At 38.5% G+C, this 16,901-nt stretch overlaps 1 protein-coding gene across 2 annotated transcripts in view; it reads right to left on the bottom strand.

Annotated features, from left to right (window-relative positions):
- The window catches only part of Fnip1 (folliculin interacting protein 1), an 83,303-nt gene that overhangs the window by 8,824 nt on the left and 57,578 nt on the right, over positions 1–16,901 (bottom strand). For both annotated transcript variants that reach the window (NM_001271163.2, XM_087569214.1), the window contains 6 exon segments: positions 4,828–4,996; positions 5,949–7,365; positions 8,730–8,899; positions 9,840–9,986; positions 13,817–13,902; positions 16,116–16,317. In NM_001271163.2, the coding sequence (NP_001258092.2) occupies positions 4,828–4,996; positions 5,949–7,365; positions 8,730–8,899; positions 9,840–9,986; positions 13,817–13,902; positions 16,116–16,317 (2,191 nt within the window).

Here is a 16,901-nt window from a genome sequence, read left to right as displayed (position 1 = left end):
AACTAAAGCGGAGACATGGAGGGATTCTGCTGACTTGCTTGCTCAGCTTCCTCCTTATACAACCCACAGCCAATGCCAAGGGCTGGTGGCACCACTCAAGTGGGTTAGGCCTTCCCACATCAATCCTTAAGAAAATACATCACAGACTTGCCTACAAGACAATCTGATAGAAACCCAATTTCTCAACTGATGTTCCCTCTTTCTAGATGATTCTAGTTTATATCAAGTTGGCAAAAACAAAACAAAACAATTAACTATCTAGTACACTGACATACAAATAAAAGGCCATAAGGCAGAAGGCTGTACTTTTGGACTTCCCTCAGAGGAAGTCAAATAATTTATACCAAAGGTTAAAAATAACAATTAATGCCAGGCAGTGGTAGCACAAGTCTTTAATCCCAGCACTTAGGAGGCAGAGACAGTTAAATCTCTATGAGTTTGAGGCCAGCTTGCTCTAGAGAGGGAGTTCCAGGAAAGCCAGTGCTACACAGAAAACCCTGCTTTGAAAAACGATAGATGGATGGATGGATGGATGGATGGATGGATGGATGGATGGATGGACGGACAGACAGATAGATACACAGACAGACGGACGGACGGACGGACGGACAGACGGATGGATGGATGGATGTAGAGATAGATGGATAGACAGATAGATGGATGGATGGATGGATGGATGGATAGATAGATAGATAGATAGATAGATAGATAGATAGATAGATAGATAGATACACAGACAGACGGATGGATGGATGGATGGATGGATGGAGAGAGAGATAGATAGATAGATAGATAGATAGATACACAGACGGATGGATGGATGGATGGATGGATGGATGGATGGATGGAGAGAGAGAGAGAGAGATAGATAGATAGATACACGGATGGATGGATGGATGGATGGATGGATGGATGGATGGATGGAGAGAGAGATAGATAGCAGCTACGTCTCCAGCATTTATATCAGTAATATCATCCTGCAATGCTGAGTACTTCACTATCTTTTATTATTTGATAGGTTATAGGCTTTTAAAAAAAACAAAAATAAAACCACTAGCCAAAGAAAAGAGCAACAAAAATGGAGTAAAAGGTCTTTCTCCTCTCACTTTTATCATTATAATAATTACCAAGCTCAACTTGTAAATTTGCTCCTACATGATCCCTAGTTGGCATCCTCAACATCCATCCTTTACCCAGTTAATGAACAACCACTCTGAATAATATTCTTTCCAAGACAACAGACAAAGAAGTTATCAACCTTTAAAAAAGAGTAAAATAAAAATCCTGTTCCAGATGAAGCGGAACTACTGGAGGTTAAAGAGAGCAAACTGCAGTGTAGATAAGCCTGAAGGTGAAAGATGAGAAACAGCTCCTTAGGAAGAGACAATGTGAGAAAGCATCAAGTAAATGAATGTGGCTATAGTTCTGAGAAATGACACTGAGATATAGGAGACACAGATAATAAACAAAAAGGCTGGAGAGAGCCAGGCATGCTGGTATACACCTATAATCTTAAAACTCAAAACCTGAACCATACAGGTAAGTTTCCCTCCCCCCACCCATCTTCGCTGCTCTCTGAGCCCTCTGGGCCAAGCCAAGATGCTCTGAGTAGTCTACTAGCCCAGGGAGACTTCCATTCTCCCGTCACCTCTCTGCCTGCTTCATTGGACCTAAGACTCCTAAACCATACTGAACTGCAGGTCCAGAACTATACAGCCAACAGATACCCATCAGAGGTCTGCCACACCAGGACCACCAAGGTTCACCTACCTCCCCCCTCCTAATCCCTACAACAACAAGAATATCCAGGACCAAAGCCATTCAGATGGCTAAAGGCCCTCAAAAGAATGCAATCAACAAAAGCCAGGGCAATATGACATCCACAAAGCACAGATACTTTATTACAGCAAGCCCTGAATATCCTAACAGAACTGAAACATAAGAAAATGACCTTAAATCCAATCTTATAGAGATGATAGAGGTCTTTAAAGTAGAAATGAATAAGTCCCTTAAGGAAATACAGGAAAATACAATCAGATACAGGTCTTTAGAGAGGAAACAATGTTATGGATTTGGTTTATTTCTTATGTTAATTGGTTTCCCAAATTACACAGGAACTCACTTGTCTGCATGCAAAATGCCATGGGTCCTTCCCCCAGTTGGCTCTAACTGGTAAATAAAGATGCCCGTGGCCAATAAGTGGCTGGCTGGGCAGGGAGAGAGAGGTGGAACTTTAGATTTCCTGGGCAAGGGGCCATGGGAAGAAGGAGGTTTCAAAAAATCGCATGATCAGACTTGAGAACTTCAGGAGAGAAAACATACAGCCATATAAAAATCAGGGAGGAGTGGTCCTAGGGGACCTTCCCCCTATTGGTTCTGGGGTAGCAAAGATGGAATATAGATTCTAATAAGTAATAATTCAGGAGTATCAGAGGGGAGATGTTAGCAACGTAGAAGTTTGGAAGTGGTCCAGCTATTGAGCTGCTTAGGGCATATTAAAAATAAGGCTGGGTATGTTTGTGTGTGTGTGTGTGTGTGTGTGTGTGTCTTTCTTCCAAGAATCCACAAAATACACCCGCTAGGGAGTTAAGAGCAGATCAACCATACTACCTTTACAAACCCTTTACAAACAAATAAATCCCTTAAAGACACAGGAAAATACAATTAAACAAATGAAGGAAATAAATAAAACGGTGCAAGACCTGAAAGTAGAAACAGAAGTAATTAAGAAAACACAACCTGAGGGAACGCTGGAGATGGAAAATCTAGGGAAGAGAACAGGAACAACAGATACAGCATCACCAACAGAATACAGAAGATGGAAGGCAGAATCTCAGGCATAGAAGATACAGTAGAAGAAATCAATAGACCTGTCAAAGAAAATGTTAAATCTAAAAAGCTCCTGACACAAACATCCAGGAAAATCTGGGATGCCATGAAAAAACCTAACTTAAGAATTATAGGTATACAAGATGACGAGTCCCAGCTCCAAGGCCCAGAAAATATCCTCAACAAAATCATAGAAGAAAACTTTCCCAACCTAAAGAAAGAGATGACTATAAACATAAGAAACTTAATAGAACACCAATTAAACTGGACCAGAAAAAATCCACGCAACACATAATAATTAAAATACAAAATCTACAGAACAAAGAAAGAATATTAGAAGTGGCAAGGGAGGGGCTGGGGATTTAGCTCAGTGGTAGAGCGCTTACCTAGGAAGCACAAGGCCCTGGGTTCGGTCCCCAGCTCCGAAAAAAAGAACCAAAAAAAAAAAAAAAAAAAAAAAAAAAAAAAGAAGTGGCAAGGGAAAAAGGCCAGACAGGAGCATGCTGTCCTCTGAGAGCTCCACTCAGCAGCTGCCTCAGACAGATGCAGACACCCACAGCCACACAGTGGATGGAGCCTGGGACTCTTGTGGAAGAACAGGAAGAAGGATTGCTGGTCTGAACGGGAACAGGAACTCCACAGGAGAACCAACAGAGTCAACAAACCTGGACCTCTGGGGCTCTCAGAGACTGAACCACCAATCAAAAAACATACATGGTCTGGACCTAGGCCTCCCTGCACGTATGTAGCAGATGTGCAGCTGCAGCTTGGCCTTCCTAAGAGTCCTGAAGAATTGGAATGGGTTGCTTATATGTGGGATATGTTCTACTAGCTGGGCTGCCCTGTCTGGATTCACAGGGAAAGAAAGCCTCCCAGAGACCTGAAGTGCCAAGGTGTGAGAAATAACTAGAAGGGCCCCCAGCAGTTCAAAGGAGAAGGAGATGGGGAATGGAAGAAAGATTGTGGGGAAGAGGGTGACCAGGAAAGGGAAAGTGAGTGGGATGTAAAGTAAATAAGTAAAAAAAAAAAAAAATCAAATTAAATTATAAAAAAAACGAGATTAAGAATTGAAAATTTTAGATCAGTTTGTGCTATACAGCAAGACTATTTCAAATCCAAGTAAAACAAAATAAACCCCCAAACTATCAGAACAATCAAAATGAGCAAGCAACACCATCACCTAACAACAACAACAACAAAAACCAATGACTTGGAATAGAAGGTCCTTCCACGTGTGAAAAGGGTATCAATTTATAAAAATCCTATCAATAACACTCCTAATATGAAAGACTTGATGCTTTCTTCTAGTATAAGGAGCAAGATAATACCATCTTCTGTCTCCCTTTCTTTCCATGCACCACTGTACAGATTTGAACCTATATAATCAAGACTGGAATGCAAAACCTAACACTGTTCACTGATGGCATGAACTATGTGTAAGAACACCAAGGATTTAATATGAAAAACTAGCACAACAGTTCAGAGCTCAGGAAAGCTACAGAATAAACGATCTCACACACACGATCAGTTCTGTTTCTGTATATAAGCAATCATCTGACAAGGGAATTAAATACTCTCTTGGAAACCTCAAAAAAAATTTTTTTTCCATGTGGAGAGGTTTAATGAGAGAAGAGTAGAAGAAAGGTGGCCGGCCGTGAGTACGTGGTGGGAGTGGGGAAGGGGGCAAGAACAGAGGAGAACAAAGAGTAAGAGAGAAGTAAGAGGGGAGCGGAAACCTCAAATTTTTGATAGTATGAGTATCTAAAATATTTTTTATATTTCAAATTTCCATTTGGGAGATTCCTAGATTTAATTCTTGTTTGCACAATGATAAATACAAAGACATAGATGCTATATATGAAGTGACAATTCAGAGAATAATAACTATCTTATATGATCACAGCTTGGCTAAAACTAAAATACCAGGCAGGATCTGGGTTGTAACAGAATAGTAACAGTTTGCTTTAAATATACTCAGGTTTTTTGAAGATATCTCACCTGCACAGCATGGGACAAATCTGATGCCAGGCACTGACGGAGCCTCTCATCACTCCCAATTCCTTGAAGAACAAAGTCAGGAACATAAGATGAGCAGTAGCCACCCAGCAAGGATCTTCCAAAGTTGGCAATGTTGGGCTGAACAGCACTCACTTCAATCAACTTTGACCTAGAAGAAAGATGACCAAAGGAAGGAAAGAAAGAAAGAAAGAAATATACTAAGTAATAAACATCTTTTACCAGTGGCGAAAGATGGGGTGGGAAAGGTTATAAATCTACTAATCTGTCTTTCCAGTACCCTTGCTATTTATACACCGTATAAGGAATAAAGTTAGCCTTATATAAAAAAGTGGCCCAAGGTCTAAAACAAACAACAAAATACTGTTCTCTCTTGGAGGAGGTCTCAAGAACAGCATGACTCGTCTATACTTAGAAGGCCGTACCTTACAAATATTTGAAACATGTTCCTAATACAATCGGACTATGAAAACCAGTGTGTAAAGCAAAGAAAGTAGCTAAAAATCTGGCTCTGTACGATATCAAATATCAAATATCAAAGCAGTGATATTTTCCTTGCATACTTGACCTTAAATATACATTCCCTCTTTGTGCTGGCTAAATTTATTTATTCCCTACTACCTGAAAGATTCCCCCTAAGTGTCAGGCTTGTCATAGGTCACTTTGGGAATGTGTATGTACATAATTCACTCCAAAATGGTTTGAAAACTAAGAAAAGACCAACTTCCTACATTTCACTTCTTTATTGTCTCTGATGCCTCCACAGGGAATCATACGGAGAATAATCTTGAATTCTCATTCTGAGTAAAAGAATTTGACCAGTAAAACAACATTAAAAATTATCTTATTAATCATTACTTTGGGTATAATTGCATGAAGTCAGTGAGCAACCCTTGGGAGTCAACTCTCTCCTTCTGAAGCGGTGGATTTCAGGACTCAAACCTAGATTATCTGGCCCATACGGCAGGTGCTTTTTACTGCAGAGCCATCTTGGAGCCGTAACCTCTTTAAAGTTAGATGCTCCCAATCTCTGGAGACTGGCTAAACCAAAGAATATTACACGCTTCTGCAGGGTCTGGTTCAGGAGGAAACTTTCTACTCACCCAGGGAAAGGTATCTCATCCTCTTCTGCCCAATCTTCCTGATCCCCTCCACAGTAACTGCCAACTTGTCTTCTTATGTCAGGACCTGTGTCTTCACTCTCACTATCTCCAAGGGCACTATCTGAACTTTCATTTCTTGGAATGTCCCATTCAGTTCCTACAGCAATTTTTTTGTCTGAACTCTCTTTATCCCCATGGGGGACAAGAATAGAGAGGGCATCTCTCTGGTCCTGCTGAGGAAAGCAGGCATTACACGAATCTTGATGAACTGTTTCTATACATTTACAAAGTTCATTTTGCTGTTTGTTATCTTTTGTATACAATCTTTTTGGATACTCCAACATACAGCAATACTCTTTACTATCTGTACTTGTTTTAACTGGAACATCATCAATAGTCCTGGTTTCAATCGAATCATCATTAAAATATTCATCAAAGAGGCTCATGCTTTCTGGATCTGAATGACTCCAACAAGGAAGCTCACAGGACTCTCCAGAAACCATGTTATGTGTGCCAGAGCCTCCAGATTGGTCCTTAGTGATTTTATTTTCTTGATGCTTCTCAGTCACTCCTCTGTCTTCCTTCAGTGGTTTGCTATGATGTCTGTTAATCTGATCCACCACAGCCTGACTCCGAAGTTCAGTATCTGAATCAGGTGACATAGAATCTCCAATCAAGAAAGTAACCTTTGTCTGAGTTAACTCACAGGAAAATGCACTGGGCACAGTCTTATCTGGAGGTTTCTTTTCTACAACTATCCCTGTAGGTCTCATCGCTGTGCCTGTTTGATTATCTGAATCCAGCAATTCCTTACTCTGCCAGGATTCTTCTGTTGGCTCCAAGCCTGTCTCTGACAACACACATTTGTCTGCTGGAGCAGACCCTGTACAAACAATTGTCTCTAACTTGGTGTCAAGACGAGCTCTTAATTTATCTCTGTACCGCTGAACATCAGTAGCATTTTCTTCTTGGCAGTCAGGAGGAGGAATCTTTTGGCATTCATCTGAAATTCCCAGCAATTCCTTAGAGTTGTCTTGAATATCTTCTCTCTCTAGTTGAGACACATTCTCTGTATTTTGCCCAAGGAGTGGATGGCTGCAATATTTACAGTTACAGTTGGAAGTTCCTGTCTCTTCTGACTCTTTAAAGAGCAAGCTGCTTTTGTTCCTATGCACTGTGATCAGCACATACTCAGATTCCTCTACTTCCCCCTTTTCTAAAGTGGTAGTAATCACTGTGCCTGGCATAACAATGGCTTCGTCTTCTCCATTTTCTAAAAGATGGGTTTCTTGAAGTTCAGAGCATCTGATAAAGTAAGTAAGAAAATAAAGCAGTCTCTGGACCAGGTCTTGTCGTTTGCCAACTACTACAGTTCTTGCTAACCGTACTGGAGACCCAATAGCGCCATACAAATCTCCTGCAATGAAAAGGATAAGAAACACAGCTAAACAGTCTTTCGATCTTGAGAAATCTCCTCATACACGTTCATAATTTACTCTCAAGTACTTTACAAGATGGCTGATTATTCAGGAAAGTAGGATGAGTGGTTTTACTCAGGGAGAAAGGTGAAGAGAGGGGTTTTTTTAGCTGTGTTTCTAAACAGCTGGTGTGGTTTTAAAACCTCAAAGAGCTAGTTTTCAAAGTCAAACTTAAAAATAAGAAAATTCTCTACACTAGGTGTCACACAAAGGAACTTTATCTAGGTGAAGTCTGTTATAAAGGAGGCCATAGTCAAATGTAGAAAGGAAAAAACACAGTAACTGCTACAGGAAGAGGAGAGGGACAGTGGTGGCATAGAGTGCAGCAGGAGTTGTGTTTTTGTATTTTTTTTTTTATGGGTCAAATTAAACCTTTAACTCAAATGCAAAACAAAAACTTATAAATGAAAACAAATACATCAATATAAAGCCCTTTTACAAATTTTCAATATACTTATTTAAAAACCTTTACTTTCATGTTATAAAACAGCCATATTTTTGAAAGAATGAACATAAATCTTGAGTGAATATATGCTGCAGACAGAATTGTGATACATTTTTTCATCTGGCTAATAAACTGGCTAGAATATGACAACATCATTCTAACATAATCCTCCCAATTCTCACTAAACATCCAATGAACTGAAACGGCTTTGGCCTGGTGAGTCTGTCATGGTAGGTTCCACCTGACTCTCCCCACATCATCTCCTTAAACTTTCCTTGTGTGGCTGTTTTCTAAAGTCCTCACCTAAACTTCAATGCACACTAGCTTAATACTCTAATGGTCAGAATCCCTAACTGCACGGTGCTCATCTTCCTTATCTCTACTATTGTCAAGTTTCTCGGCCAGGTGTACCCAACAGTGCAAAGACTGACTCCCCCTCCTAGGCTACCACTCATCTTTCATTTCACATAACTTATCAATTTGCATTTCCATTATTGTAAAAAATACATGCTGCCTATAGTATTATGACTGTAAATCTTTTGAAACAATGATAAAATTATTCATCCATCTTTATATCCTCTTATATACTCTTTGCACAACCCTTAGATACAGAATTTGAAGTTGATTTCATATATCAAAGTTAACGTAGCTGTAGTGCACTCCTTCTACTCCACCCACAGTTCTTTAGCTGTAAGGAATGTGAGCAGGCAGAAGACAACAGGACAATTTAGCAGACAAGAAGGGGCAAGTATCAGAGACACTCTAGAATAAAACTGACAAAAAGACTGTATTTAGTTAGTTTTTGCTTAAAAATGAGTTTTAAGTTTATACACAGTATATGATGTTCAGACTACATACCAAGTTGTGCCCAAAGAGGGTTATATGGATGAGTCTTTGCCAACATGCCCACACTCTGAGAGGAATGTTTTTCTAAAAATATTTTTATAGGTGGCTGTCCATTTGGCATGACTGTTGGAACCCAGGCAAGATGATTGGTCAAAACTGCAGTAATGAGAGCTGGCAAGAATCTGAAAACAAAATGTCTCCTATTACTTTCCAATCCGCACTCCTGAACGCTAAATAAAATGTTTGCTACAGTAAACAATGAGAATGCCTATTTTAAGGTTACTGAATGGCAGTTATTAAAAAGAAGAGGTGAGAAGTAAAGACAGGTACACCAACCAGGAAAAGAACCCCTATATTTCTTTGAAGAGCAATTCAAAGTTTAATACTAAAAGATCAATAAGGAAAATTTCAGATCACAACTACAAAATTTTAAAAAAAGCTTTTTACTTAAAATATGAATCATTTTCAGTATTTAATCTGCAGTTCACTAACAAATCAGTGAACAGGTCCTTAATTTTCAAATTTTCAGGCAGTGGGAAATGAATGAAAGTATTAAGTAACCTTTATCATTAACTAGAATGAAAATATCTGAATCACCTTATGCATGCTAAAGGCTTGATAAACAGTAAGAGGAAAACTAAGGATAAAATAGCCAGCCCCGAGCATAGTGGCTCAGCAAACTGCTCTTACTGCAGCACAGCTTATCTCTGCTTCTGCTTAGTGTTTGAGGAAAGCTTCCTTGTCACTCACATGGAAATAAAATTCTGAGAATGGAATCTGAGTACTTCCTTACATTTTTAAACTTTATGAAACAAAAGTATCATAAATGAATGCAATTCATATATATACAAAATTAGAATAGTTGGGGAATTCTGTAATATCAGGAATTTTAATTAAGCATAAAGATATGCTTATTTTTTAATCCATATAGTTCTGTGGTACTCTTCCATATCCTGTCATTGGCTCATCTTAGAACAGCTTAATCATAAATAAGTAGTAATTATTAAGACAAAGAGTTATTCTCCTAATTCTATAATTAAGTTTGCTTTCAATTCAGACATAGTGATAGTAAAGTAACATACATACATACATAAATAAATAAAGTAAGTAAGTAAATCATACTGATTTTTGGAAGCATTTTCCATTAGAAAAGTGAATTCCTTCATGAAACGATGGCAAAGCTGGTTCTTTTCTGGAGTCCCTGACATCATTGTAAGCCACACAGGTTCCCCAATTCTTGGCATTGTGTAAAGATTACAAATTGTTGTTCTAAAAAGAAGAAAACACATTGTAAAATTTGTGGTTCTCCAAATAACATACTCTTAAAGGCTATGTTGCCAACCGAAGACTTTCTCCTAGATTATTAGAGTTTCTGAGGGAGGAAAAAAAAGTCAATGCACCCCACTTTTCCTTCTTTACCATCTGCTAGTAGCACAGGGAGTACCGTCTGTAGGTGAAGTGAAGTACATTAGCTTTGCACCTGGAGCTGGCCCTTTCCCCCACTGACAGTGTCCTTAGAGCACAATGTTTTCCTACTTTGGATACCAGGTTTTTTCCATCTATTAGGCTAAAGGATTGTACTAGGTTCTTTCTAGATCCCCTTCCCACCTTAAAGTTCTAAAATATATGTTCTATTTAAGCCAGCTACAAATTATCAGCAAATACAAAAAAAAAAAAAATCAAAACAAAACAAAACAAAAAACCAACTACCCATTAGAAGTTTTAGGAACAACTAAGTCTGGTAAGTAAATTGGGGCTCTCAGAGTCTGAACCACCAACCAAAGAACACACAGGAGCTAGAACTAGGCCTCCCAGCACATGTGTGCAGCTTTCTGTAGGTCCTGAACTACTGAAATGGAGGCTATCCCAAAAGTTGTTGCATGTACATGGGCAGCTTTGTCTGGCCTCAGTGGGAGAGGAAGTGCAAGGGGAACCCCCCTCTCAGAGGAGAAGGGGGTACAGGGAAGGATTGTGGGAGGGGTGACTGGGAGGAGGGCAGTGAGCAGGATAAGTAAAAAATTAAATTAAATTAAATTAAATTAAATTAAATTAAATTAAAAAAAGAGAAACAAGTAAGTCTGGCATCTACACAACAGTAGTTCCACTCTCTACAGTAGAATTTTCAAACATAGTTTCCACTTTGATGCAAATGCACTACGTTAACAATGTCTGTGCAGAATCACAGGCAGTAACAGAACAACTGAAACTTGAGCCCTGAGATGGAGGAACTGAATTGATTTAAGTTGTATTAAATAGATAGCCTCATATATGGCTATAGGCCCAAACTATATTAAGTAGTATAGCTCTAGAAAATTCTTTGAAATCTCCAAAAATTCTACTTCTTGTTTCAGTAAACTTCTTTAACAACTAGAATCTAAAAGAGGAAAATAAAAATAATTCTTTTGCCCATACAAGGTTTCATTTAATTAAAATATTCTCATTAGAAAGAAAGGGAGGTAGGAAGGTAGGAAGGAAGGAAAGAAGGAAGGAGAAAGAAAAGAAGGAAGGAAGGAAGGAAGGAAGGAAGGAAGGAAGGACGGACGGACAGAGAAAGAGAGACAGAGACAGAGAGCGAGAGAGACAGAGAGCGAAAGAGAGAGAGCGCGAGCACGCTAGCTATAGTAGCATATACATGGAAGTCAGGAAGACAGTTTATGGGAGTTGGTTCTCACTTTCTACCTTGGTGACATAGGATCTCTCTTGTTTCTACTATGGTGCATAATCCAGGCAGCTGGCTCATGAGCTTCCAGCCAATGCTCCAACCCAGCAAAAAGTCTGTAGTTCTTGCTCATTTATAAGTTCTCTACTGTGACCTTTTTTATGCTCTCCCAAGAAATAGTAAAAATCACTGCCGAGAAGTTATGAGTAAGAACTCTGACATTTTGCTGGGCACTGTGGCACAAGTATGCAATCTCAGCACTTGGGAGAAAGAAAAGAGGACTACTCTAAGTGCAGTTTCAGCCTGGCCTATAGAGTGAGTTTCAAGCCAGCCAGGGATATATAGTGATATCCTGTCTCAAAAATCCCCAAACAACAATGAAGAGTTAAAGGTATTTTAAGTAAGATAAAAATAAAATCTTTGTAACAAGAATTTTATAGATTAAGAATTCTATGAAAACACAAATATAACACAAATTTGTAATAAAACTATAAACTTTATATTTTATTTTAAGTGAATGAGTGCTTGCTGATTATATACACATACACCACATGTGTGTGCCTGGTGCCTACTGAGACCAAAGGATGGCATCACGTTCCCTGGAATTGAGGTTATAAATGGTTGTGAGGTGCTATGTGTGTGCTGAAAACCATGAATCCTCCCTCCTGCCAAGAGCAGTAAGTGATCTCAACTGCAAAGTCATCACCTCTTGTGCCGCTCCCCATATACATCTTAAAACTTAGTTATGTGCATATTAGTCAAAAAAGAAAAGAAAAGAAAGAAAAGAAAAGAGAAAGGAAAAGAAAAGTACAGAATACCCGAGATGCAGTCCACAGAACTCTAAAAGGTCAACTTGAAGGGCCTAAGTGAGGACGCCTCAATCTATACTTGGGAGGAAGAAAGAAAGCAACTATAAAGGGGTGGGGGGATAGGGAGAAACCTGGGTGGGAAAGGGGATGGTGGGGTGATGTGGGGAACATAAGCTGGTATTGGGTGGGGGGAAAAGGACTGAAGCCCTGAGGGCCAGCAGAAAGAATGGAAACAGGCAACCTCAGAAGGTAGGAGGTGGGGGACACTCCAGAATGTACCAGAGACCTGAGAGGTGAAAGACCCTCAGGACTCAAAGGGAGGGTGATGATGAAATGCTCTACAGTGTGGAGAGTGAACTTGTAGAGCCCACCTCCTGCAGAAAGACGGGGCATCAAGTGAGGGTTGGCGTTGCCATCCCACAGTCAAAAACTCTGACCCAGAATTGTTCCTGTCTGAAAGAACTGCAGGGACAGAAATGGAGAAGAGACTGAGGAAAAGAAGGTCCAGTGACAAGCCCAAAGTGGGATCCACCTCAAGGGGAGTCCCAAGGACTGACACTTTTACTGAGGCTATGGAGTACTCACAAAAAGGGAAAGACCGAAAGACCCAACAAGTAGCTGAAAGAGTCAGATGCAGATATTTGCACCCAAACAATGGATGTTGCTGACCCCTGTGGTTGAATTAGGGAAAAGCTGGAGGAAGCTGAGGAGGAGGGTAACCCTGTAGTAGAACCAGCAGTCTCAATTAACCTGGACCCCTAAGATCTCTCAGACACTGGATTACCAACCAGGGAGCATACACCAGCTGAGATGAGACCCCCAACTCATATACAGCAGAGGACTACTGGGTCTGGGTTCAGTCAAAGAAGATGCCTCAAGACACTGGAGGCCTCAGGGAGTTTAGAGGTCTGATGGGGTAGGGGAGTGGGACATCCTCATGGAGACAAGTGGGTGGGGAGGAGGTATAGGATGGGAAATAGAGGGTGAACCAGGAAGGGAATAAATTCTGAAGTGTAAAAATTAAATAAAATTAAAAAAAGAAAGAAAGAATAAAATTTAGTTATGATGAACTCATTCTAGTTACCTTATTATGCCTAAACATATGGATGCCTTAACTAAGCCAATAAAGTTTCACTTGAAGCAAATTAACTTTATACCTATCTTGAAAGAACAAACTACACTTCTGCTCAAACATGAACTCTTCTCATACTTGTGTCTCAAATGGTCTAAGATTAAAACTACATTCTAACAACTCCCAAATGTGACTTAACAACATAAGCCAACAGCCCAACTGAATTATACTTTCATATGGCTATGAGACGAAAGAAATGTAAAGAAATGCATTTCCAGCATCTTGGAGGCTAAGGCAGGAGGCCCCAAGGGCCAAGTTCACCTTGGCAGCGCAGTAAGACTGTCCGAAAAACAAATAAAAAAAAATTCCAATAACAAAACCAAAGAAAGAAAGAAAGAAAGAAAGAAAGAAAGAAAGAAAGAAAGAAAGGAAGGAAGGAAGGAAGGAAAAAAGAAACAACTAAATCTTACTAAACAAGGTAAATTTCTATGTACATAAACAATCTTCATAAGCATACTGTAAAACAACTCTGTCTTGGGTAAAGTGAGGAGGAAAGTACCTGAATTCAGTCAAGGCATCAACTATTCGATTGTATGCTAAACTTCTCTGGCCAGCATCAGCTGATCTCCGGCTCATTTTCATAGCCTTAAAAACAACCACATAGTTAATTCTTATACTAGTCAAAGTCACAACATTGGAGGAAAAAAAAAACAACCTTAACACACATTATTTACAGTGGTTTTCTCTCTTGTACTTGTCATTTATGATTGTTACAAAATTTAAAAATTTCAATTGTCAAAATGTCTCTGTGGTAACAAACTGCAAAACATCAACACACAAAGAATATTGACAGTCTGCAGGCTACAACAACAAAATCTATAAGTTTTTTGAGACAAGGACTTACTCATTTTGTAACCTAGCCTACCCTGGAACTATGTACCTCAGAGTGGGCTCAAACTTTTGGGGATTCTCCAGTCCCAACCTCCCCTCTGCCAGGATTACAGTCATGTTAGCTATAAGATTTTTCTCTCAACAAAATACACAGGAACTCATTGACTGAACTAATAGTATTCACAAGTACTATTCTTAATACCTTTGAAAAAATGTGAAATTTAATACAATTCAACTCAGGAATCTCAAGATATGGTATTTCCTTGTTTCTCTCTAATTGTCCTGATCAACTATCCTGATCAACACCCCCCCCCAAAGAAAATCCATCCCCTAAACATCTAGGCAGGCTCTCTCACTGAGCTACAACCAGGCTAGTACTTGTTTTCTTAAAAGCATATGCAGTGCAAACTGAAAAGCTTTTCATATAGATAGAAAGCGGATCAGAATTCAAGTGGTGGAGGTTAAAAAAGAAAAATTTAACTTTTCCAATGAGAATTTAATTCTTCAATCTTTATGTAATTTCAAATTGGCTAAATAAAACGCCATGTATTTATGTATCTATTGTTTGTTTGTTTAAGGTTCCATTATTCTAAGGACAGTTTCATAGGAAGAAAGAGAAATGCACTGTTTTAGTCAATGTCAAGAAATCTGCAACTGGTAAAATGAATGTTTGACAGAATTTATTGTTGTTCTTTAATCTTGCTAATAACATTTTAAAACTACATCACAAAGTTCAAAAAGTAGTGTAGACTTCAAAATAATCACCAGGATGCTTAGAAACAAAAATCAATAAAATAATAAAAGTATATATTTTACGAGTTAGTTCTAGAAGAAATGCTTATTGACTTCTATCAATTACTTTATAATTTCTATTATCAAGTCACATTATGTAAATGTGTAAGTTTATGTAAATGTGTCCATCATTCTATAATTGATATTCTAGACTGTAGGAAGGTCAAGTTGTTAAAACATGAAAACACTTATAGTAACCTTTAATTCTTAACACTGCCCACCAAACTTTATACTCAATGTAAAGTTCTTTTCTAAGTAGGTGATGCCCACTGCAACCCTGCACCTGAGAAGTAAAGACAGGACTGAGCACCAGACCAGCCTGGGCTATAGAGTGAGACTAATCTCAACCAAACCAAACCAAACCAATGCAAAAGATCCAATCCCAAACTACAACACTATAAGAAGTTTTTCAAGTCACTCAAAATGTTTCAGATACAAGAACTACAAGTCTATCAACTTTGATGTTAATAATCTACACAAAAGGAGAGCAGCCAACTTAAAAAATATATATGACCAATGTTAAACTTGAAAAACTTAGACAGTATTAATTCATTTGTGCAGCAAAATTATCTATTTTTAATTGGTTTAATGTAAGCAAACATCTGTGTCTTCCCTACAGCAGAAAAATCCCCAGTTACTACTGAGTTTCTGTGGAACATTCCAAATGATTTCCTTGCCCCATCTTTAAATCTCTTTTAAATAGATCCTACCTGTTGAAGTGTCTGATGGCTCAGACATTCCGCTCTCTTCTTCCTATCTAATAAATCAGCTCCATGCCTTTACTACCTTACATACGTTAATGCTCTTTCTCTTAACTCTATGGAAGATAAAGGAAAATAAGAACACTGCTCTGCTTCACCTCAGAGCACTGCCTAGCACCTCAAATGCATATGTATTCACCATCCCACCTACTCCCTGCTAGCTTAGGAACTCAGGAGTGCCTGTGCACTATCCTCCAGTTTCCTACAGCCTCTTATGAATCAACTGTCTTAGGCCTTTGACTAAAACAGTCAACTCCTTTAACAACACTGCATCTGTTTGCAGCTCTTGGAGCAGGTTGTACAGTAAGTTCAAGACACCTATCAAAGTTTTCCAAATGAATAAACGTAACTCTTATTAAAAGGAACAAAATGCAAAGTAAAAGATAGAAATAAAATACAAAGGACCACACTTACCTGTTCTATTGCACTCTTTAATTTGTTCATGTGGCTTTCAAAGAGAGGAAAATGTGAAAAAAAGAATTCATTGAATTTGTTATTTTCATCTTCATCTTTGGATAATGAAAAGATTACCCCAATTGCAATCTTCTTTTTCCTCACAATTCCTGGGTTAGGGCCACAACTTTCATCTGACAGATTAAAGCTTTCTTCTATAGACCTTAAAAATAAATGTTTTTGTTTAAAACATCAATAGTTTATCTCCCTGCTAATTCAATGTAGGTGAGCAAAAGCTCTTCTGTTGTTTCATCAAATTAAATATAAATTTACAATGTTTAACAATTGTTACCTCTCCAAAAAAAATCTATTTTTCATTTTTTTAAAGAGTTTACCAGAATCAAGTTGGAAATGGTTAAGAATCTTGCTTCTTACTAGAAGTCTTAAAGAAGCAGATAACTCCAGTTCAAAAAGTAAGCTAAAAGTATCTGATGAAAGTAAAAGAAAGTAAGTAAAATAAATGAGGAAACATTAAGTTTCTAAATCTACAGTTGTACTTTAGCACAAGCTAAAAAAAAAAAAAAAATCTTGAGACTGAGCAAGCTGCCTAAATAGAATCATGAAAAATTAAAGCACTAAAATATGTGGGGCAAGAACAAAGTGCTTAAACCCAGAACTCTCTGAAGAAAGCAAAGAGCTTCAACGTACTAACTTTGGCCATGATTTCTCTGATAGAACAGAAAAGTCACCAGCAACAGCACAGAAACAAATGCTACAAAAAAACAACTGTATTCAAGTACATGAGCA

The sequence above is a fragment of the Rattus norvegicus genome, chromosome 10, assembly GCF_021556685.1.
Source record: "Rattus norvegicus strain SHRSP/BbbUtx chromosome 10, alternate assembly SHRSP_T2T, whole genome shotgun sequence".
NCBI classification, from domain to species: Eukaryota; Metazoa; Chordata; class Mammalia; order Rodentia; family Muridae; genus Rattus; species Rattus norvegicus.
This window is presented reverse-complemented; position numbering and strand designations above follow the sequence as displayed.